General features: G+C 45.4%; 1 protein-coding gene across 9 annotated transcripts in view; it reads left to right on the top strand.

The window, feature by feature from the left end:
- The window catches only part of TBL1XR1 (TBL1X/Y related 1), a 205,127-nt gene that overhangs the window by 102,587 nt on the left and 79,674 nt on the right, over positions 1 to 22,866 (top strand). For all 9 annotated transcript variants that reach the window (XM_088452418.1, XM_088452424.1, XM_088452417.1 and 6 more), the window contains 2 exons: positions 3,909 to 4,015; positions 8,953 to 9,098. In XM_088452418.1, coding sequence (XP_088308544.1) covers positions 3,958 to 4,015; positions 8,953 to 9,098 — 204 coding nt within the window. In that variant the 5' untranslated portion in view covers positions 3,909 to 3,957. The remainder of the gene's footprint in view (positions 1 to 3,908; positions 4,016 to 8,952; positions 9,099 to 22,866) is intronic.

Here is a 22,866-nt window from a genome sequence, read left to right as displayed (position 1 = left end):
TTTCATAGCATGTTTCATAGCATGTTTTATAGTGTTGTTGTTTTTTTTTTCTTTTTGAAGGCTTCAATTTTTTTGTCTGTGAACATATAGCTACAGCATTGTAGCTTGTCAGTTAGCATGTTTGCAAATTCCAGTTTGGCTTTTTTATGTACATTTTTTTTTTTTTTAAAGTGGAGTTCTCCTGGTTTTCTTCCATGGAGCCCACTGTCTCAGGAGCATTAGATGGTGCGATCAGACACTGATGTACCTTGCCCGTGGTGTTTGGCTTGTATCTTTCTACCATTCTCACTATCCTTTCATTTAATCTGGGCTCAGTCTTCCTCTTGCAGACACATTCAGGGAGGTTGGCTACAGTCCCATTCACTTTAAACCACTTAGGGCCGTATTCAATTAGCAACGAAAACTGAAGGGGTTTTTTTGCCATTGGCTAAAACAGACGTTTTCGACAAAAAGGTGAAAGAGTTGACAAACAGGCGAAGACGGCAACAGCTGAAAAACTAGAGAAAAGTTTTCTCCATCCCAGACCAGGCGAAAAAAAAAAAAAATGCAAAATCCCTACTTTTGCCTTTAAAATGTGGGTGTTTTCTTTCAGAACCCTTGACCCCCCCCCCCCGAATAATTACCTGAAAAAAAAATTCTTAAGTTGTGTACTTTGGCGAAAACCGGCCGCACAAATTATGGCCAAAAAAAAAAAATTTTTAAATGGCTTTAACGTATTTGGTCTGATTTGTCGATGGGCAGTATGGATGCTTCAAGTGTTTTAAAATCGAATGCGGTCGCAGCAGGTGTTTTTTTAACAGTTTTCTGTAATAATAAAAATAGCTTTCAATATTTTCAACTGTTTTTATTTAGCTAAAAATTTGCGTTGTCTTATTTTCCGGCAAAGTACGCAACTTACAATTTTTTCCCCGGTAATTTATTAGGGGGAGGGGTGTCCAAAGGGCTCTGAAAGAAATCCCCACATTTTTAGCCAAAAATAGGGATTTTGCATTTTTTTTTTTTTTTTATAGTCTGGGATGGAGAAAACTTTTCTCCAGTTTTTTTTTTTCCGCCTGTGTTTTGGCAAAAAAGTTGCTTCTTTTTTTTGTGTGAATACGAACGTTTTTGCCGCTAATTGAATACTGCCTTATACTGGCAAATTTTGTTTTCCCAAAACCACTCAGAGATTCTCTAGAGGACCGAGGGGTTGTGAATTTACATTTCCCCGGCTGCTGTTCCTCTCTGCAGCCAGTGGGTGGGGGTGATCGGCAGCACAGCATGACACTGGTAAGGGCATGGCTGGTTTAACAGCATTGTAGGCCCTGGGCAAAGCAATGCACTGGGGCCTCTAACCACCCATTCATGGGAATAAAAATGTAAATGGTCAATAAAATTAAACCTTTATTGGTACTTTTACAAAATCAATGTTTAAAGAAAAAAATTGTCAAGTGGGGATTATGGACTCCACCTCCCTCTTCTTTCCAGTTTGCAGTGCAATTTCTGCTCTACACTGTAGCTGTGATTAAAGTATGGAGCGGCCCCCTGAGAGAGGAGTGACCTGGGGGGATATTCCCCCATCCCCGTAATCCAGCTCTGTGGCTGCAGTCTAGGAGGCAGGTAGAGAATGCTGCCTGGCTGCTCTCATTGTGTGCAATTCACAATCAGGGTGACCAGGTAGCATCTTTCTCTGCCTACCTATTAGCCCGCTGCCTTATGCACGGAGCGAATGGCCGAACAATCCATGTAGATGCCCCCCAGCTCAAGGATCCCTAGAATCATGGGATCCTGGGCAGCTGCCCAGTGTGTCCATATCTTAAGATGGCCCTGGGGAAGGGTGCAGGGATGCAGAGGGGCCTTTCTGACAGGTGTGGTATAAAAGATAGTAAAATGGTCTACCATGTTTAGATAGACGCCAGATGTTAGGTGCAAAAGTTCGACACCAAATATATAGATTTTTTTTTTCTAATCTTAACCCTTATCCTCCCTCCTGGTGCCTAACCCTAACCGTCGGGTAAGTGCCTAACCCCCCAAAAAAAATCAACCACCATTTGTGCAGCCCATAATTTTTTTTTTTTTTTTTTGGCTCTGTCAACATTTTGTTCCTGTAGACCTATTGCCTCTCTAACATCTGGTGTCTATACATTTATAATGGGAGGGAAGAAGGCTCTTTTTCTGGGGCACTCTTCAATCTAGTATCATATCTTAAAATATAACTTTTTTTTTTTTTTTTTTTTATAGTCAATTTACAATATAGTCTCTCTAGAAAATGTTTGTCCAAAAAATGGTTAAGACAATGTGTGGTATGGTGCCTTACCTATATGGATATTACATTGTGTGTACATCTACTCAGATGTGTCCAAGGAGGAACCTTAAAAGCAAGGCGAAAATCTAAAGCAATAATGAACTTTCTTTTTTGAAACAAAAAATCCCCTTTGTGAACCGGGATGCATATATTAAGTCATGACTCAAATTTCTGTATGTCTCAGATTAAATGGTTTCAGGTAGGTATATGGTAACCTGATGGCAATCTGCACATACGGTTCTATGATGTAGCACGGAGTTCAGAAGCAGACTGTCAGTGATTGACAGTCTACTGCCATTTCAGGGCGGGAGGGGGTGGCGACTGTTTCAGTTTCCCAATACGTGTCATCGCCTTTGGGGGGGATTTTTCTGAGTGATGTCAGGATCTCCGTCGACTGATGCAGATTTCCCTGCCTTTTTTTTTTTTTTTTTGCGCATCAGTGTTGGCTGGCTTGTGTGACCCGATGTCCGATGAGATCGCAGATGATCCAATGTTGCGCTGTCCAACACAACTCTGATCAGTAATGCATGCATGAGGCATGATGACTCCTGCCGCATTACCAAATTGGTGCTATTGCAGCTGCTACCTTGTTAGCAGCTGCAATAGCAACTGCGTCCTCTGCTGAATCAGGCCCTATGTCCGTTAAGGCATTGCCCGGAGTGGCTGCAAACTTTGCGACCATGCCAGGCAAGTGGTTAAAATATGTGCAACTGTAATCACAGGAACATCGAGCTGTGTGGAGATGGCCTTATAGCCTTTACTTTTTAACATTCATTTCTTTCTGATCTCCTCAGACCACTCTATCCTTTGCTTTCTCTGATACATGTTTAGTGTGGTGCACATGATACCAAACAGCAGAGTGACTGAAATAGGCTGACTGAATACATGTATCATGCTAATTCAAAAAAGCAATTTGTTTGAAATATCACTATAATCCAATTATTTATTATCTTTTCTTAGGGGTGCTAACAAAGCTGTACCAGCCATTTTAGAATATCTTTGGAAAATAAGCAATACTCGTGCTTTTATTTTATGACATACATGAGGTGGAAAAAAGTATTGTTTTCATGACCCGTAAGGGTACCAACAAACTGGTCTACATTTCTAGGTAGTCCTTGATATTAATTGGTTCCATTACCACACAGGTTATTTGCTTTTACTACAGGTAAATACATGAGTTTTGTATTTGATGGTGGAAAGAGGTAAATAGGATGGAAATGTAAGTACTTGGGATGGTAATCTGATTTTTTTATTTTTTTGGTTTGGTAAGTTGTTGAAAGGATTTGACAATATTATTGGGGTCTGAAAGTTTCTTGTATTTTAAGTCAATGGACTATAAGTGATGCGAATCTAATATCTCCTGTTGTATGAATGATGACACATCAAAATGGTTTTAAGCTTTAAAAATATATCTATGACTTTAATCAAAATGTGTTAATTCTACTTCCAAATCACTATTCAGTATTTTGTTATTTGTCTATTCTGCTTTGGGACCACTCTTACTACAGGCTAACCGTGTTGCCCCCTCTGCGGAGTTTTATTTGATGGCAAAATCTTCTGAAAGTGTATTTTGCATTAGAACTGTCACCACCTTTTGTACACTTAAATATTTTGTTTCTCTCTTTAGGGAATATCTGCAGTTTTGCTGTGAACTCATGGTTTAAGTGGGCATAAAGATGAGTATAAGCAGTGATGAAGTTAACTTCTTGGTGTACAGATACTTGCAAGAATCGGGTGAGTGGCATAAAAATTTAAAGTTTACATTTTTTCCCTTCCCAATTTGGTTTTTCAGTTTGAATGTACAGTTAGGTGTGTATGTATAGATATAATAAACACATTAGTGGTGCGCTCTGGGTTACTCCTAGTAAGTGGTATGTGTTCTAGTATGTTCCCTTCAATAATTGTGATCAGGTGTTATCCTGTGACCTCAAAAGAAAAGTCCTGAATAACAATCTGTAGGTAGGGTGTTCTTTGAAAAATAACCATAAAGTCTTAATGTGTCCCTGTCCCTGACTGGTAGATGTCTCTAAATATGTCCACGATTCCAAATGAACTCTTAGGGAGATTAAATCATGGATGGTCCCAGCAAAGTGTTCTTTTAATATCTGTAGGATGGGTGTTCAGCTGTAAATGTTAAACCTCTTCCCATCCCTATTATATATGTGTATATAGATATATATGTGTATATAGATATATATGTGTATATAGATATATATGTGTATATAGATATATATGTGTATATAGATATATATGTGTATATAGATATATATGTGTATATAGATATATATGTGTATATAGATATATATGTGTATATAGATATATATGTGTATATAGATATATATGTGTATATAGATAGATATAGAGAGAGAGTTATATATAGTATTATTTGGACACAGACAGAAGTTTTGTTATATCAGCTGCTAACCAAAACATACTAAAGTATCAGCTTTCATTTGAGGGTATTCACATCCAAATTGGAGGAATTGTTATGGACTTACAGCTGCTTAATATGTAGCCCCTTCTTTTTCTAGGGACCAAAATTAATTGGACAATTGATTTTCTTTATCAATTGAACCCACAACATGCGGTCATCCTTGGACTGCAAAAAAAAAAATTAAAAATCCATCCAATAGAGAGAGAGAGAGAGAGAGAGAGTGGGAACCTTGGGAGTGGCCAAATCAAAAGTGGAATATTATGAGAGAGGAAAGCATGCATAAGTGAGCTCTGCAACACTAACAGGCTTGGACGTCCATGGGAGACAGCAGTGGTGGATGATCGCCAAGTGAAGAACACTCTCCAGTAGGTAGGACCTTCATTGTCCAAGTCTACCATAAAGAGAAGACTTCATGAAACAAGTACAGAGGCTTCACCATAAGGTGCAAAAACTGTTCATAAGCCTTAAGAATAGAAAGGCAGATTAGACATTGCCGAAAAAAAAATCTAAAAAAGCCATCCTAGTACAGTAATTGCATTCTTTTGGAAAGATGACACAAAAATCACCTGTGCCAGAATGATGGGAAGAATAAGGTATGGAGAAGGCTTGGAAATTGTCCATGATCCAAATCATACCACATTCTGTTAAACATGATGCAGGCAGTGTGAGGGCATGGGTGTGCTTGGCTGCCAATGGCACTGGGTCACTATTGTTTGTTGATGATATGACAGAAGCAGCCAGAAGAATTCTGAAATGTACAGGGATATTCTGTCTGCTCAATTTCAGCCAAATTCATGATATTTGATTGGACAACGCTTCACAGCAAAGATGGACATTGTCTGAAAACAAATAACGAAAGCAATCCAGGAGTTTTTTAAAGCAAATAGAAGGAATACTCTGCAATGGCCGAGTCAGTCTCAACCTGATCGAGCATGCAGTTCACTTGCTGAAGTAAAACTAAAAGCAGAACGACCCACGAACAAAGAACAACTGAAGACAGCTGCTGTAAAGGCCGGGCAAAGCATAATAAAGGACGAAATCCAGCATTTGGTGATGTCCATGGGTTCCAGACTTCAGGCAGTGATTGCCCACAAAGGATTCTTCACAAAGTATTTTATTTTTTATTTTTTTTATTTATGATGAAGTTAATTTGTCCAATCACATTTGAGCCCCTGAAAATAGGGGATGGTGTATAAAAATGGCTGCAATTTCAAAACGTTTTGTAAAATATTTTTTTTCAACCCCTTGAATTAAAGATGAAAGTTTGCTTCAATTGCATCTCCTTTATTTAATTGCAAATCCATTGCGGTAGCATACAGAGCTAAATGTATGAAAAGTGTTTGTGTTCAAATTGTATATGGACCTAACTGTATACTGGTATTACAATAATCTTCAACCTATATATCCTGATGCTACTGTCTGCTTCTCTTCAGTGAAGACCATGGAGGAAATGTATCAACCTTTAAAAGCAGTAGCAGCAACCTGTGGAACTACACATCCCAGCATGCAATGCCATAGTTTACCCTCCCCTGTTCTAAAGAATGAAGAGGTTGTCATTAGCAACCAATCATTATTTATAGAATGTACTCTATATAAATACTAGGTAGAAGCTGATTGCTTGCTGTGGGCGACTTCTCCAGTTGTCCACTCTTTAGATTGTTTGATCTCTCTAATATCTGTCCAGTGACCTGGTCTTTTCAGATAAACCAGTGTGTGTGTGTGTGTGTGGTCGGCTGAGATTTGTGTTCTCCCTTTTGCCCTTTCCTGCTGGTGTAAAGGTGCCCACACATAGGCAGACTGTCATTTTTGTAATATAGTATTTTAAAAATAGTCACACAAATGGTGTGGTCAGTAGTTGACTTGAAAGCACAATCCAAAAGCAGTTATCTATCGGCTATTTTTTCACTATACCGTCTTATACTGGCCGTTTATAGAACATTGGGATTGTTTCGGAGTAAACCTACTTTTGAAAACAAAGGTAATAGAACCTTTATGTAGATATGGTGGTTTTTCTAGTACAGGGGTCCTCAACTCCAATTCCACCAACAGATCATATTTTGTGCATTTCTTTAATCATGCACATGTGAGTTGACTGATGATTCCACCTGCTTTCTAAGGCAGAAATACTTAAAACATAATTGGTTGAGAATCGCTGCTTTAGTGCATCGCACTAATGTAAGTGACTGTGATCCGATGTGTAGTTATGCTTTTTTAACTTTACAAGTATTAATGTATTAAATCAATAACAGAGCCTTACTATTAAGTGTGCGTGTGTATATGGGTTGGGTACAGGATGCCGGTGGTCAGAATCCCGATGCCGGCATCCCGACAGGGTTAGGATAACGACATCTGTTGGTCAGTATCCTAACCCTCCCCCTCTCCCAAACCCTCCCTTCCTGGTGCCTAAATTCAACCTCCCCCTTCCCGCACCCTAAACCTAACCATCCCTACCTAGTGCCTAACCCTTCCCCTAACCCTGCTACTTGCCTCCAGGATGCCAGTGCTGGGACACTGACAGGTGTTGTAGTTCCGGCGCCGCTCTTCTAAGTGCCGGCATCCCCTGCGACGGGATATTGAACGCATCTTTTTAGGGTGGATATGACATTATCAATGGACCGATATGACAGACAATAGACTTATATTCCTTTGTGCTAGTCACAATGATGTTACAGTCCCTTTATCCTGTTTTGTGTCAGCATTGGCTGAAAAATCGGGAGGTAGATAAAAAGGGTTAAAAGAAAAAGGAGAGCTGAAATTGCATTATCTCTCTGTACACATAAATAGAGGAGTTGTTTTGTTTTGCATTACATAAAAGAGCAATTATTTGTCACTAAAGAAATAATTTTAAATGTGTAAGGACAGCAATTAAGCCAAGAAGAATTACATGATCTGAGAGTGAAAAAATCTATAATAACAATGAGTGGAATGCAAAACACTCTCCATTCTTCGCTCAGTATATCTTGTGTTACTGAACACTAAATATGCTCTTCAAATGGGCAAACATGGGTGTATCTATACTGGGTGCAGAGTGTGTGGCACACATGTTCCAGGGGGGCCCATACCACTCACTCTGCCTGCACAGAGATAGGCTACTATACTTATCTCTCCGCTGAGTCTGCTGCTACTGATATCTTTGGCAACATGACATGGGCGCCATTTTCCTTAAGATATGCGCAGTAAAGAAATCCTCCCAAAAAATTGCACCAGGACCAGATTATAAGGGGGATGAAGGGCAGTCGTCCTGGGGCCTCCACACCTAGATGGCCTCCACACAGCAGCAGCTGCTGCACATGAGCAGGCACCGTGATATTAAGCCCCGCCCACCTCGTGACAAAATACCGCAATTCGCTGGTCAAACTGTTGGAGGCGGAGCCAATATGATGCGATTCCGTTAAAATTGTCATTGGCCCCACCCTTTTCCGATTTGACCTGTGAACCTCCTCCCCTAATGCCTAACACTAACCTTTTCCCTAACCTCGCTACCTACCTGTGGTGTGTGTGTGTGTGTGTGTGTTTTATAATAAATATATAATATTTGTGTGTATATATTTGTGTGTATATAGTTCTATAGAACGTGTTTGTATATATGATATAGTGTGTATATTATATCGACAAAAGTATTCAAATGCCTGACCATTATGTGCGAATGTAATCGAGTCAGCACTTTGGTATGTTTGTGTTGTTTAATTGATCTATAATGAGTTAATTGTTAAACATCTTTATTTTGAGAGTGCAATGTTTTTCTTAATGTTGCGGTTTTGCCCACTTGATCAAACGTTTATTATTGTATGACAAATGCCCATGTATAGTATTGTTTCTCTTACGATCATACTAATTATACAAGTTATTATGGGAAATAATTTATACGTGATATGGTGCTGCGCACATATTTTCCAGTTACAGTAGTGCCGACTTCACAAGCTTTCCCATGCACCTCTATAACCTGCAAGGGAAAACCTTCTATGCCAGCAGGCAAAATGTGTTGTTTTATAAGCAGAACATCACGTACGATTGAATTCCTCCCTTTGTTTGAAAGTTGATATTGCATAGTTGAAGTAGCCGATCAAAAATAGCATAAGTTACTAAATGTATAGGTTGATTTTGTATGATCAGTAATTAATCACAAAAGTTGCTGTATTTCCAAAGACTTTACTAAACTTAACTTGTGGTGATTTGTGTCTGTAATATACTGTTTTTTAATAATTTTTTTTTTTTTTTTTCATTTTGCTTTCTTTAGGCTTTTCTCATTCAGCATTTACTTTTGGTATAGAGAGCCATATCAGCCAATCCAATATAAATGGTGCCCTGGTGCCACCTGCAGCTTTAATCTCCATTATTCAGAAAGGATTGCAGTACGTGGAAGCAGAAGTTAGCATTAATGAGGTATAAGCATTTATATTTTTACTTTCAGCTATGCAATTGGTGTTTGTGTTGTGTCCACTGTATGTAGATGGTGATTTAATGAACCCAAATATAACAGCTTGTTTTAGAGTAGCCATGATGATTTCTCTGCTGATTCAGTAAGACTGAAACTCAATAAAGTATATTCTATGTAGTAAGTCCAAAAAGTAAATGATAAACTCTATATTCTTATTTTAACGCTGCACAAAATCCTGCAGCGCTGTATGTGGATAAATAGAGCATACTACGAACAATGCAGTGTTCCAATATGCAAAATGCATTCAAGTAGCATCAATTAAATAAAACCCAAATATATTAAGCATAATAGGTGTAGTACAGAACGTGTAAGAGGCATAATGCATGAATGCAATAGTAATTGAACTGTGAGCAGATAGGTAGAGTGCCCTCTTCATTAGTTTACAATCTTATTTGATGGCGGTGGGGGCGGTTTGAGTGTGGAATAAGTATATAGACGGAGTTTGGATGTGTAAGTAAGAGTGGGTCTGAGACTAGCAGGCTTTGATCAATGTTTATTTCTTTCATCCACTAGGGGACACTGGAGGTGCTTACGCTGGGGTATAGAGGTGTGGATAACTGGAGCCGGCACTTTAAATAATTTAGAAGTGTGAAGCTCCTCCCCCTCTATGCCCCATCAGCCCTCAGTTTAGAAAATGTGCCTACGGAGCTGGTCACATTATGCTGTGCTCTAGCAATTCATATATTTTATTTATTTAGGTTTCTTTATTTTTACATCTTTTGACACTTTTAGGTACCCTTCGCCACCTCTTTAAAGGTGGGGTCCGGGTACCTGGCACCCTGCCTTATAGGAGACAGGAAGGAGTGCACAGCGCTTATATGAAAAGCACTGACAGCTCCTTACCGTCACAGCACATTCTCAACAAGGAAGAGAAACGTGCTGAAGCTGCAGAAAGACTTCTATCGGGGCCACGCAGTGAGTAACCACCTGCGCATCCCCCGGCTCCCAGCCCCGCCGCTGCCCAGCGGTTTTACATGTTTAGTATGCTGGGCAGCTAATGCAGAGCGCTGCACGTGGCTCCACTGCTCTCCCTCTCCCTCCTCCCGCTGGTAAGTGCGGCACCCGGCTCACCCTGGTGCAGGGCAGCTAATTAAGAGGGGGAGGATATTAACAGTAGCGCGGGGCATGTGATAAGTGCGCTACAAGCGCGGCCACCTGCTCTCCTTCCTCCCGCCGGGCTCACCCTCTCCCCGCTGTTTAGTGCTCTACAAGTGCAGCCAGGCGCCTGCTCTCCCTCCTCCCGCCTGGCTCTCTCTCTCCCCGCTGTTACACGCGGAGCAGAGAGGCGGTAAGCGGCCCTCTGTGCGAGCGGGGGGGGAAGGTTAATGGCCACAGAAGCCATATTGTAAGGAGGTTGTTAGCCCTTTAGGGCATAAAGAAGGGGGGCGGAGCTAAAAGGCAACGCGGGTCTCTCTCCCCTACACGGCAGGCGGCTGTATAACAGCAGGGCTGCCGTTCTTCATTACACAGCAGCTCATACTGCATCTCTATCAGGAGATTGCAGTGTAAGAGACACAGAAGGCTGGATTCCTCTGCTGCCATTCCTGTGCTGCAGGACAAGTACACCCCCTGATTACATCCATGGTAAAAAGGCTGTAAGTAACTGGAGTGTAAGTGCAGGGGAATCTGATCTGTGGGAGGGGGGTTTCTCCTCCTCTGTGTCCCACAGACTTCTTGTTTTTATATGTCTGTGTCTTTTCTGTTTTCTGCTGTGTTTTCTCTGGGTGACTGTGTGTACCATGTCCAACAGAACCAAGGCTTCTCAAAGGCTGTTTGTCTGTTCCAAGTGTAACAACAAACAGACCAAGCCACATGCCACTGGGTCCACGTTATGTGATGCTTATATAACAACGGATTCACAGATGGCGATTACTAGCTATCCTGCTCCGCCATGGGCCACTGACATGGTAGGAGTTATGTCAAATTTAACATCGTAGTTGGCTGAGGCGCGCAGGTCTCAACCTCCCTGGGGAGCTGACTTTACCAAGTCTCTAGACACCCTGGTTCAGGTGATGGGTACAGCGGTGCCTACACACTCCACTTCCTACCAAAGCCTGTCTCAAAAGCGTATTCTAATGACTGTTTTCCAGTCAGAGGTGTCGGACGAATAATTCCTCGCCACAGAGGATACCGTAGAGGGTGAATTGGAGGAAGTTTTACAAGAAAATATCAGTGGCCTGGAAACAATTCAAAATTTCAAGACCTGGGTTCAGATCCCACGTCCACTGACTAATGTGTATCCAGAGATGGTGCAGAGGGTAAAGCACCTGTTCTGCATCTGGGCGTAGTTTTCCGTCTAGCTTCCCTTTTCCATCATCCATGATGGAGAAGTGGGAAACACCACCTCCTGTAGCTGCGTCTGTTTCCCGTCTCACTAAGAAAACAGCACTTGCAGTGCCGGGAGCTACTGTTTTAAAGGACACTTCGGATCGTAAGTTGGAGGCAACACGAAGATCTATATATATATATATATATATACCGCAACGGGAGCTCAACTTAGTTCTACCCTTGTTACCGCCGGGGTTAACAAGGCTGTGGCTTGCTGGGTTGACCAGCTGATTTCAGGTTTGGACTCGGGTAATTCCAGAATTACGTCTATTAGCAGAACACATCCGTGAGTCTGCAGTTTACTTGGGAGAAGCTTCAAAGGATATTAGTCAGATTAGTGATCGCATATCTGCATCTGCCATTTCAGGACGCAGAGCCCTGTGGTTGCAGGCGGACGCAAAGTCCAAGCGTGCGGTTGAGGGTTTACCATTAACGGGTAACATGCTTTTTGGCAAGTGGATATCCCAGGCCACGGGGGGGGGGGGGGGGGTGATTGGTAAGTCCTCTTTCCTCCCGTCTACTGCTCCAGATTCCTTTTGAGCCCCTCATTCCTTTCATGGTAGAGCCAGAGGTGCTCCTACGCAACCAAGAGGAGGTGGAGGTGGTCCACACACGGTTGCACGTAGACCAGAATCTAAACCAGCTGAGAAAACAGGTGGCATGACGGTTTTCTGTCCCACCTGGGGTCTCCTACGGTGGGAGCCCGCTTGCAAGCATTTCAAGTTCTACAGGAGTCTCAGGTCTCTAGTAGTGTCATCTGTGTTAGTTCTGGTTCCTGAGCATCAGCGAAGTATGGGCTTTTACTCAAGCCTGTTTTGTAGTGCCCAGACCCGGAGGGTGCGGTCATGCCCATCTTGAACCTCAAGTCCTTCAACCTGTATCTAAAGATGTATCGTTTCAAAATGGAATCTCTGCAGTCCGTTGTTGCAAGCTTGGAACCAGGGGAGTTCCTATTATCCCTGGATATCAAGGATGCTTATCGCCATGTTCCCATGGGAACCACACCAAGCTTTTCTGCATTTTGCCATATTGAAAGATCATTACCAGTTTTGGGCATTGCCGTTCGGGTTATCCTCGGCTCCCCGCATATTCACCAAACTCATAGCAGTAATGATCGCCCTCCTTCGGTCATCAGGAGTGAACATAATCCATTATTTGGACGATCTGTTGCTCAAGGCTCCATCAGTATCTCTTCTATCAGATCAATCAGAGGATTTTTATTTTATTTATTTATTTATTTTTTTCTTCCAACAGACAAGGCCAGGGATATCCGGTGGTTAGTCCAGCTGGTCCTCAGACCAAAGAAGGTGTCAATGCTTCTTTGTCTGCGTCTCTTAGGAACGATGGTAGCTGCTTTCGAAGCACTACAGTTCGGCTGGTTTCACTCCAGGGGTCAGGGTCTCATCTGCTTCTACAGCGACAGATCCGTCTGAGCCAGTTACCAGAGTGGCCTTTTCTGGTGGACGCAATCCACCAATCTTTTAGCGGGCCGGAGATTCGGAGTGTGGAACTGGATCATCGTAACTACGGATGCCAGCCTCCGAGGATGGAGAGCAGTAGTCCTCGATTACCACTTTCAGGTTCAAGGGTCCCCTCTAGAACAGAAGTGGGCCATAAATGCGTTGGAACTCAGAGCGAACAATGCTCTGATGGAGGCAACAGAGTTTCTAAAGGGCTCATCCGGTAAGAGTTCAGTCTGACAGCGCGACGGCAGTCGTTTTCATCAACGGCCAATTAGGAACTCTGAGTCGCATGGCTATGCGAGAAGTAACTCAGATCCTCCGGTGGGCTGAGAGCCAGTAAGTAATCCTGTCGGCGGTATTCATCCCGGGTGTGGACAACTGGGAAGCAGATTACCTAAGTCGACAGGATATCCAGAATGGAAGCTTCATCCAGACGTGTTCAGCGCGCTGATACGTCGATGGGGATGTCCTCAGGTGAACCTCATGGCGTCAACTGAATTGTTCCCATTATACGTGTCAAGAACTCGAGATCCGCAGGCGGAAGCAGTAGCCGCTCTAACAAGTCAGTGGATCTACGACTTCGTTTACTTTTTTTCTCCGATTCCGCATCTTCCTTGTCTTCTAAAAAGGGATAAACAAGAGACAGCCTCTGTAATTCTCGTGGCTCAGAACTGGCCTCGAAAAAGTTGGTTCTCGGACCTTCGGTCTCTATTGACAGAAAATCCGTGGTCCTTTCCTATGCGCCCGGAATTTCTACAGCAGGGTTTTTTCATACACCCCAACTTAGCGCAACTGCGTTTAACGGGGTGGCTCTTTAAACCAATATCCTAAGACGCAGTGGCATCCCAGACGCTGTTATTCCCACCATGATACGTGCCAGGATGCCAGTTTTGGCTGTGCATGATCGTCGCTTCTGGCGTACTTATATCATGGTGTTCCAGTCGGGGTCTTCTGTCTAGGACTTTTCGTTTATCCACGGTTTCTGCTTTTCCTTTAGACAGGTCTGGATTCTGACCTTCGTCTAGGAACCTTAAAGGTGCAAGTCTCTGACCTTTCCATTTTCCTTTCAAAGGAAATCTGCCTTCTTTCCTGAGATGCTGACATTCTTTAAGGGGTCTTGCGCGCGCAGCACCCTTTCGTACCTCCAATAGCTCCCTGGGATCTAAACTTAGTGCTTCTGTTTCTTCAGTTGCCCATGTTTGAACCTTTTGGAGGATGTTGATCTTAAGTACCTGTCTTGAAAGACTGTCCTCCTCCTGGCTCTTGCTTCGACTCGTAGAGTTTCAGAATGGGGGGCTGTGTCTGATAAGCACCTTACCTTGTGTTTCATGCTGATAGGGCGGAACTCCGGACGGTAGCCACTTTCCTTCCTGGTACCATCGTTGGTGGAGGACTCTGGTGGTTCTTCTGCCTTGGATGTGGTTTCGGCTCTCCGCGCCTATGTTGCCAGGACAGCGTCCCTCAAGTTTGAGTCGCTTTTTGTCCTCTATGATGCTGTTTGGATCGTCTAAGCAGACTTTGGCACGTGGGATTCAGCTGACTATTCATCTGGCTTATGTTAGTGCCGACAGTCTGCCTCCTTCGTCCATTTCGGCTCATTCCACACGTTCTGTGGGTGCGTCATGGGCGGCCGGTAGAAGAGCCTCCATGTCACAACTGTGCCGTGCGGCCCCTTGGTCTTCATTTCACACGTTTGCCAAGTTTTACAAATTTGATATGTTTTTCTTCGGCATCCCGGTTTGGCCGCCTAGTTCTGCAGGCGCCTCAGAGTGCTCCCGCCCGTGGGGGATAACTTTGGGACGTCCCCAGCGTAAGCACCTCCAGTGTCTCCTAGTGGGTGAAAGAGAAAATGGGATTTTGGTACCTACCGGTAAATCCTTTTCTCTGATTCCACAGGGGACACTTGGCGCCCACCTCTGCGCTCTTTGCCTGCCTGTTCGGCTTGTTCCGTATGTTGTATGATACAGTTATTGTGTGTTTTTCTCTCCTTTTCTTACTCCGCTTGTTCTCCATCTCCTCTCGGTCTTCATTTTCTAAACTGAGGGCTGATGGGGCATAGAGGGGGAGGAGCTTCACACTTCTAAATTATTTAAAGTGCCGGCTCCAGTTATCCACGCCTCTATACCCCAGCGTAAGCACCTCCAGTGTCCCCTGTGGAATCAGAGAAAAGGATTTACCGGTAGGTACCAAAATCCCATTTTTTTAAGGTGCATTTAAAACTTTTGGCGTGTAGCATATTGTGTGGGCATTGCAGTGCAGCAATGAGGCGAAGTCTTTGTGATGGTAGTGAGGCAGTGGTGAGTTGAGGCCGGCTTTGTTATTGAAGAGTTTAACTTGGATGTTATAGGAAATGGTAAAGCCACCATAGGGTTTGAAACAGGACTTGAAGAGGCTGGAGATTACAGATGCTGCCTCAAAGCCATTCATGATGGAATGATATGTGAAGAGATGTGTAAAGTGAGGTTACAGTAGTCAAGGTGAAGAATGAGTGTGTGGTTGAGCAAGTTTGTAGCCTTAAGGTTGCAAAAAGGTCCAATTCTGGGAAAAACAACAGGATTGGAAGTGGATAAATGCGAAAAAACAGTACTTATCGGGGGTTTGTTTCACCTCTTACGAGGTACTCCTTTTAACGTTACTGGCTAATATAAAACCACTCAAAAAGTTTATTTTTTTTATGATTGAATTAGGTCATGAACATATAACACTTATCCAACCTAATATTAGTAATCTTTTTTTTTTTTTTTTTAAGCACAATATACAATAAAAGAGCAGATGTCAGGTAGAGACAGGAGCAGAGTGGTTCCTTTCAGAATATTACCCCGCAAGTTGCTCCTCTCTGCAACCGCCGTGTAGGGGGTGACACTGGGCTGGCCAGTTACTGCGCCCAGCAGTGATCAGCAGAGACTGGCATAGGAGCCTCGGGTGCAGAGTGGCCGGGAGACCCCTCTGAGACTGGCTGCTGCTTAGTGACGATCTTCCAGCAGCCACCCACAGAGCGTTTGACTGGTCGCTTCTGATGTGACCACACCAGACAAGTGGTTAATAACACAGTTGGAATTAAGATTCAGAATGGAGCCTTGTGATGGGAATATTAAGACATTCCTCTTATAACCTAAACAAATGTTATGTAATTAACTAGTGTATGTTCCACTTACCAAAGCATGTCCTCACCAGTCTAAATGGAACCATAATGGTTTTAAAATTCATACTCCTATAGAGGAGAGCAATAAAACAGGTAAGTGTGAAATGTGTAGCAGTATATAACTTTCTCCAGTGCTCATCCTTCTCTTTTCTGCATATCCTGGCTGTTTGCTTACAGGTGTCAAGTTCTGTAGCATTTTGAAAATGCTTTTTCTACTTCAGGCTCCATAGGGTATCCACAGGATACCTTGGGGTATAGGCGATGGCGGCAGACATCCAGGCACCACAGAGTTAAATTTTCAGCCTCCCAGGATAGGATGCACTGGGGTTCCTCTCCTATACCCCGCCCCCGAGCCTCAGGCCACTCAGTTTTCGTAGGTGCCTGGCCGGACCAGTCGCACCGTACAGAGGGGGGTCTTTTTAAGGCCCCTGAATATTTCTTCGCAGCTATGGCTGCACAACTAGAGTGCTCCAGCATAGGACAGTCAGTATTGACGTCCATGCTGTCACTCCTACACCCCGCCGGTACCTGAACGCCGGTACCGATCCGGGCATGCTGGTAGGTAGCTGGGGTCACAGCTACCGGTGATCCCGGCTACCTGGACTGTGGCCGGATGCACGGGGAACAAGGTAAGCGGCAGGGTCCCGCGGTGGGCACCCGCCGGTAACACAGTCCTGTTTGGTCCCCAGGCAGGGGGCTCCCTGGGGACCGGCTGCGCGTGGGGCCAGGTACTGATCCTGTGCCTTCCACTAGACCACCAGGGACAGCGGGCCGCAGCATGTGCGGTACAGCGCGGCGTCCCAGGGGTTAATAGCAGGCCAGGGGAGAACGCCTTCCCTGTCTCACAGCCGGCGTCTCCCCCGCTGCACAGTGCCATTCCACAGCGGTCTGAGCGGGCTGTGTCAGCGCTCCTCCCCCGGGCCCTGCCTTCTCTCTGCTCCTCGGTGGCCATTTTCTCACTACATGTGCTGGGGATGGCAAACGCTGCTTGAAGCTGATACAGATGCCATTGCGGTCCGGGTCCCCCGCATACCTCTCCTTCAATTAAGGTCAGTGTATGCAGCACTGTTTCCTACCAGGCTCTGGTCTGTGTAGTTGATCGCAGTGCTTGTAATGCAGGATGTTATCTGTGCATTGTATGTGACTTAAATGCTAGCGCTGTTTGCCTGTACTTTCATTTCTGACTGTCAGCCTTTTCCTATCCCTGTTCTTCTGCTACAGCCCTTGCGGTGCGGTGTTGCAGGGTGTTTATTACCTCACAGTAAATGTGGTTTTTCTGTGTGGGAGGTCACATACGCTCCGTTCACACTCCTCATGTCGGAAAGTGAACGAGGATATCCTCTTCCAGCTATAATGTACTGATATCATGTGCAGTTAGCGGAGGGATATGTAGACGCTGAGGGTTTATGGAGGGCATGTTGTATTATATATCACGCCCCATTTCTGTCACTGTGCCTGCACAAAAAAGGGGGCCGCCCTCGGCTGGCTAAGATGCTTACAGCCTTTGTGGGCAACGCCCCCTGCGTTTCCCCATAGGGGTTATCGCAGCCTGTGGTGGTCTCATCACATGCAGGGGTCCCTGGACAGTTGATGGTACCCCAGTGTATCCTGTTTTTCGCCCCCCCAGGTCTCGCAGGAGCCTGTGTGGGTGAATTTATTGTCCAAATGGTACAGCACCTGATGGACGTTTTACAGGGGGAGTCACCATTTCGGCCTTCTAAACGTATATGCCTTCTTTAAGGATAAGGGTGTTGCCACTGTAATTCCTCTATCTGGTCAGGTGGATCATTTAGAGGAGGCGTGGAAAATCCGGGTAAGCGGTTCCAGCCTCAAAAAAACGGTTGACCTTTTGCATACCCCTTTTGCGGATAATTACATTTCCGAATGGGAGTTACCTTTACGGGTAGATTCTCATGTTACACGCCTAGTGAGGAGTGCTACGTTGCCCATGCCCTCCAGGTCCTCTTTGAAGGAGGTTCCAGATTGCAAGGTGCAAATATTATTATTATTATTATTATCCTTTATTTATATGGCGCCACAAGTGTTCCGCAGCGCCTTACATAGTACATAGAACTAATAAGTGAACAAGAAACAAGTAACTTACAGTACATTACAGTGCAGGACAGGGACACAACTTATATACATTGCTGAAATAGTGATTAAAGCACTCACAATAAGCTGCCGGGAGTTGGCGGTCCCGTGTTAGGTGCCCTAATGGGGAGTAGAGAGTAGAAGAAAATGTAAAGAGAAGCACATGAGGGAAGAGGTCCCTGCTCATGAGAGCTTACATTCTAAGGGGAGGGGCAGACAGACAGGCGTGACACAGAAGGGGAAGATAGGAAGGAAAGAGCATGAGGTGGGTTAGGAGGAGTGCTGGAAGGCCTTGATGAAGTAGTGGGTCTTGAGAGCCCGTTTGAAGATTTGTAGAGAGGTGGAGAGTCTGATAGGGAGAGGGAGAGCATTCCAAAGGTAGGGAGCAGCACGGGCAAAATCTCGGATGCGGGAGTGGGAGGAAGTAATCAGTTGGCAAGAGAGGCGGCATGCATTAGTTGAGCGAAGTGGGCGGGTGGGAGTGTGAAGGGAGAGAAGGTCAGAAATGTATGCGGGAGAGGATTTGGTGAGGGCTTTGTAGGTGAATGTAAGAACCTTGAATTGGCATCTGAAGGGGAAGGGGAGCCAGTGTAGGGCTTGAAGGAGAGGGGAAGCAGATATAGAACGTCTGGAGAGGAAGATGAGCCGAGCAGCAGCATTGAGAACAGATTGTAGTGGAGAGAGTTGAGAGACTGGGAGGCCAGCTAGGAGAAGGTTACAGTAGTCCAATCTGGATATGACCAGTGAGTGGATGAGGGTTTTAGTGGCATCCTGGGTGAGGAAGGGTCTAATCCTGGAGATATTTTTTAGGTGAAAACGGCAGGACTGCGAGATGTGCTGAATGTGCGGTTTAAAGGAGAGGGAGGAGTCTAGGATAACTCCAAGACAGCGCACTTTGGGGCTAGAGGAGATAGTTGTGCCATCAATAGATAACGAAATTGTGGAAAGTGATGTAGTGGAAGAGGGTGGGAAGATGATCAGCTCAGTCTTAGACATGTTAAGTTTAAGAAAGCGCTGGGACATCCACGAAGAGACAGCAGAGAGACAGTTGGAGATACGGGTAAGGAGCTCAGGGGTGAGCTCAGGGGTGGAAAGGTAAATTTGAGTATCATCTGCATAGAGATGATATTGGAGGTCAAAGGAGTTAATGAGTTCACCTAAAGAGGATGTATATAGGGAGAAAAGGAGAGGTCCAAGAACAGAACCTTGGGGAACTCCTACCTTTAGTGGAAGTGGAGGGGAAGAGGAGTCATGAGAGGACACAGCGAAGGAACGATCAGAGAGGTAGGAGGAAAGCCAGGAGAGGGCAGTTTCACGTAAACCGAGAGAGTAAAGGATTTGCAGGAGGAGAGGGTGGTCTACAGTGTCAAATGCAGCAGAGAGGTCAAGGAGAATGAGCAGAGAGTAGTGACCCTTGGATTTGGCAGCAAGGAGGTCGTTGCTGACTTTCGTGAGGGCAGTTTCCGTGGAGTGGAGAGATCGGAAGCCAGATTGAAATGAGTCAAGGAGGGAGTGGGAGGAAAGAAAGGTGGTAAGGCGGTTGTAGACAATACGCTCAAGGAGTTTGGAAGCAAAAGGGAGAAGAGAGATGGGTCGATAGTTTGAAAGTATGTTAGGATCAAGGGTAGGTTTTTTAAGAATGGGGGAGACAAGAGCATGTTTGAATGCAGAAGGGACAGTGCCAGATGATAGGGAAAGATTAAGGAGGTGAGCCAGATGGGAACAGGCAGAAGGAGACAAGTGGGAGAGGAGACGGGAAGGGATAGGGTCAAGAGGGGAGGTGGAAGGAGGGGAGGACCGGATGAGGGCCAAGACTTCCTCTCCAGAAGCAGGGGAGAAGGATGTCAGAGTTGGTGAGACAGAAGGGGAGGGGTGGTAAGGGCAAGGAGGGAGAGGAGTGCTAAGGGTCTGATGGGATATGATGTCCTCACGTATGGAGTCAATTTTAGATGTAAAGTAGGTGGCAAAGTCGAGGGCAGAGAGCGAGGAGGGAAGGCGAGGAGGGGAAGGGCAGAGTAGGGAGTTGAAAGTGGCAAAGAGACGCCGGGGGTTTGAGGACTGGGAGGAGATGAGGTTCTTGAAATATGTTTGTTTGGAGAGAGACAGGGAAGCACTGTAGGAGGAGAGAATAAATTTGAAATGGAGGAAGTCAGCCTTAGAGCGTGACTTTCTCCACTGACGCTCCGCAATTCTTGAACACTTTTGTAGGTATCTGGTGCATTTGGAATGCCAGGGTTGTGGTGTGGATCTGCGAGGGTGAGTGGTTATTGCTGGAGCAACAGAATCAAGAGCAGAAGCAAGGGAGGAATTGTACAGGGAAGTAGCTTGTTCAGGACAGGAGAGAGAAATGATAGGGGAGAGAAGAGAGTCCAATATTCCCTTGCTGGAGGGGCTTCCAGGCCGGCTATGGCCGTGTGCTGGGGGACAAGAGCCATGGAACACTGAGTAGGTAACTGGATCTCTGCACACTGACTCTCCAGCAGAGCAGGTGGATAGTGGCAAGTTCTCAGAGACTTTGCCACGCTCATAATGAGACGGTCTTGCCTATAGCCTACTCCTTTCCAGAATCTCCTCGGCAGCAGTAGCGGCTTGCCGCTCCCTGTGGTTGCGCTCTTGGAAAGCGGACGCAGATTCCATTTGGAATGCTTTGCCTTTTACGGGACAAGTCCTGTTTGGCCCTCGTCTGGACGCAATTGTGGACCTGCAGGCAGCAGCTACGTCTGCATGTCTGCCATCGGCTACAGTCCCATCAAGGTCTGGCGCTTTGTCTTTTCGGCCCTGTGAGGCCAGGGTAAGTCTAAAATACAGCTTTCCAAGACAGTCAGTAGCCAGGAAATCTGCTCAGCCATAAGAACAGGCTTGGAGTACAAGACGCCCTACTCCCAAGTTGGACTATAAGCCTTCAGCCTCACGGGACGGGCCTCCTCTCGGGAGCCCCCAGAGTTGGAGGCCGGCTTCTCCAGTTCGCCCAGTGCTGGTGTCTGACCACCATGGACACTGGGGTAATAGAAGTATTTTCTTGAAGGTATGTCCTCTCCTCCTGGTAAAAGCCTCCCAGACGGTTTTTCGTTACAGGTCTTCTGTCAATTCAGGACAAGGCCCTGTAATTTTTGAGGGTGTTACACTCTATGCTCCAGGCAGTTATAGTACCTATTTCGTTGCCCCAAAGGGGAACGAGGTATTACTCCATCCTCTTTCTGGTACAGACACCCAATGGGTCTTACCAGGACATTCTCAACCTCGAATCCTTCAACAAATTCTTAAGGGTTCCTCGGCTCGGGAGGGGGACCCTGCATTCCATCATTCAATGGAGCCTGGGAATTTTGTGGTGTCGTTGGATATATTCAGGGTGACTACCTGAATATCCCTCTTTTCTTAGCACACCAGTGTTTTCCTCAGGTTTGCAGTGGTCGATAAGCATTTCCAGTTTCTGGCATTGCCCCTTGGTCTGGCCTCCGCGCCTCACGGTTTACCAGGGTCATGGTAGTTATGGCAGCCCACCTGCGGATGCAGGGGGTCCGCTTGTTACCCTATCCGAGTGACCACCTGTTGTTACCACGGTCTCCAGAGATACTTCAGTGCCATATGCAACGGACAATATCTGTGTTGCTACGTTAGGGCTGACTGATAATCTGGAAATGGTCCTCTCTGATTCTTCACAGAGGATGCTCCATATACCAACATCTGAGGATCTTTGTGATTGAGGAAAAGATCTCTGCATTACAGGCAAAGGTACGCAGTTGCCTGCAGAGTCGCCGAGCGTCTATTCACTTGGCAATGTGGTTCCTGGGTTCCAGGGTGTCGCTGTTCGACATGGTGGAGAGTACCCAGCTTCACTCTAAACCTCTAAAAAACTTGATCCTCTCCGGATGGGATGGGTTGCCCCATAGGATAAAGTCAATAGGTTTTCCCCGGAGGTTTGTCTCTCTCTGGCCTGGTGGCTGCAGAAAGCTCACCTAAACAAGGGGCACCCCCTTTGGGATTGCGGACAGGGTCCTTCTGACGACGGACGCCAGTATCCGTGGCTGGGAAGCAGTGACGGGTCCACACTTGTTCCAGGGCAGGTGGACACCAGTAGTTTTTGCGCTTCCCATAAACATCTGAGAACTCTGAGCAGTATTCAAGGTTCTCCAGCATGCAGGACAGGTCCTCCACGGAAATACCGTGCAGGTACAGTCTGACAACGCCATCATGATGGCTTATGTAAACCACCTAGGAGGTTCCCGAAGTCAGGCGACACTAACAGTGGTGTCCCGAATTCTGGCTTGGGTGGAAGGCTATATCCCTGCCGTCATCGGCAGTGTTCATTCAGGAATCCTCAGATGGAAAGCAGGCTTTCTCAGCCGTCAAGACGTGCATTCAGGGAAATGTCCTCTTTATCAGGAGGTGTTCAATCTTCTGGTGAACAAGTGGAGCCTTTCAGAGATGAGACTCTTCTGATAGACGTAGGTAGGTCCAGTGGACCTTCCAAGTTGTGTACCTCGTCCCTCCATTATCCCTTCTTCCTCCAGTAATAGCAAGAAGGAGGCACGCTCCTGCTGATAGCTCCAGCGTAGGCCAGATGGCACTATTACTCAGATCTTCGGAGCCTCTCAGTTAACACTCCGAAGCTGTTGCCTCTACACCCGGACCTGCTGTCTCAGGATCCTGGCTGATACCCAGACCTGGGTTGTCTGTCCTTGACGGTGT

This window comes from Taudactylus pleione, unplaced genomic scaffold (assembly GCF_031769625.1).
Source record: "Taudactylus pleione unplaced genomic scaffold, aTauple2 ptg000037l, whole genome shotgun sequence".
In the NCBI taxonomy this organism is placed as follows: Eukaryota; Metazoa; Chordata; class Amphibia; order Anura; family Myobatrachidae; genus Taudactylus; species Taudactylus pleione.
The sequence above is the reverse complement of the archived record's forward strand: the minus strand, read 5'-3'. Positions and strand labels throughout refer to the sequence as shown.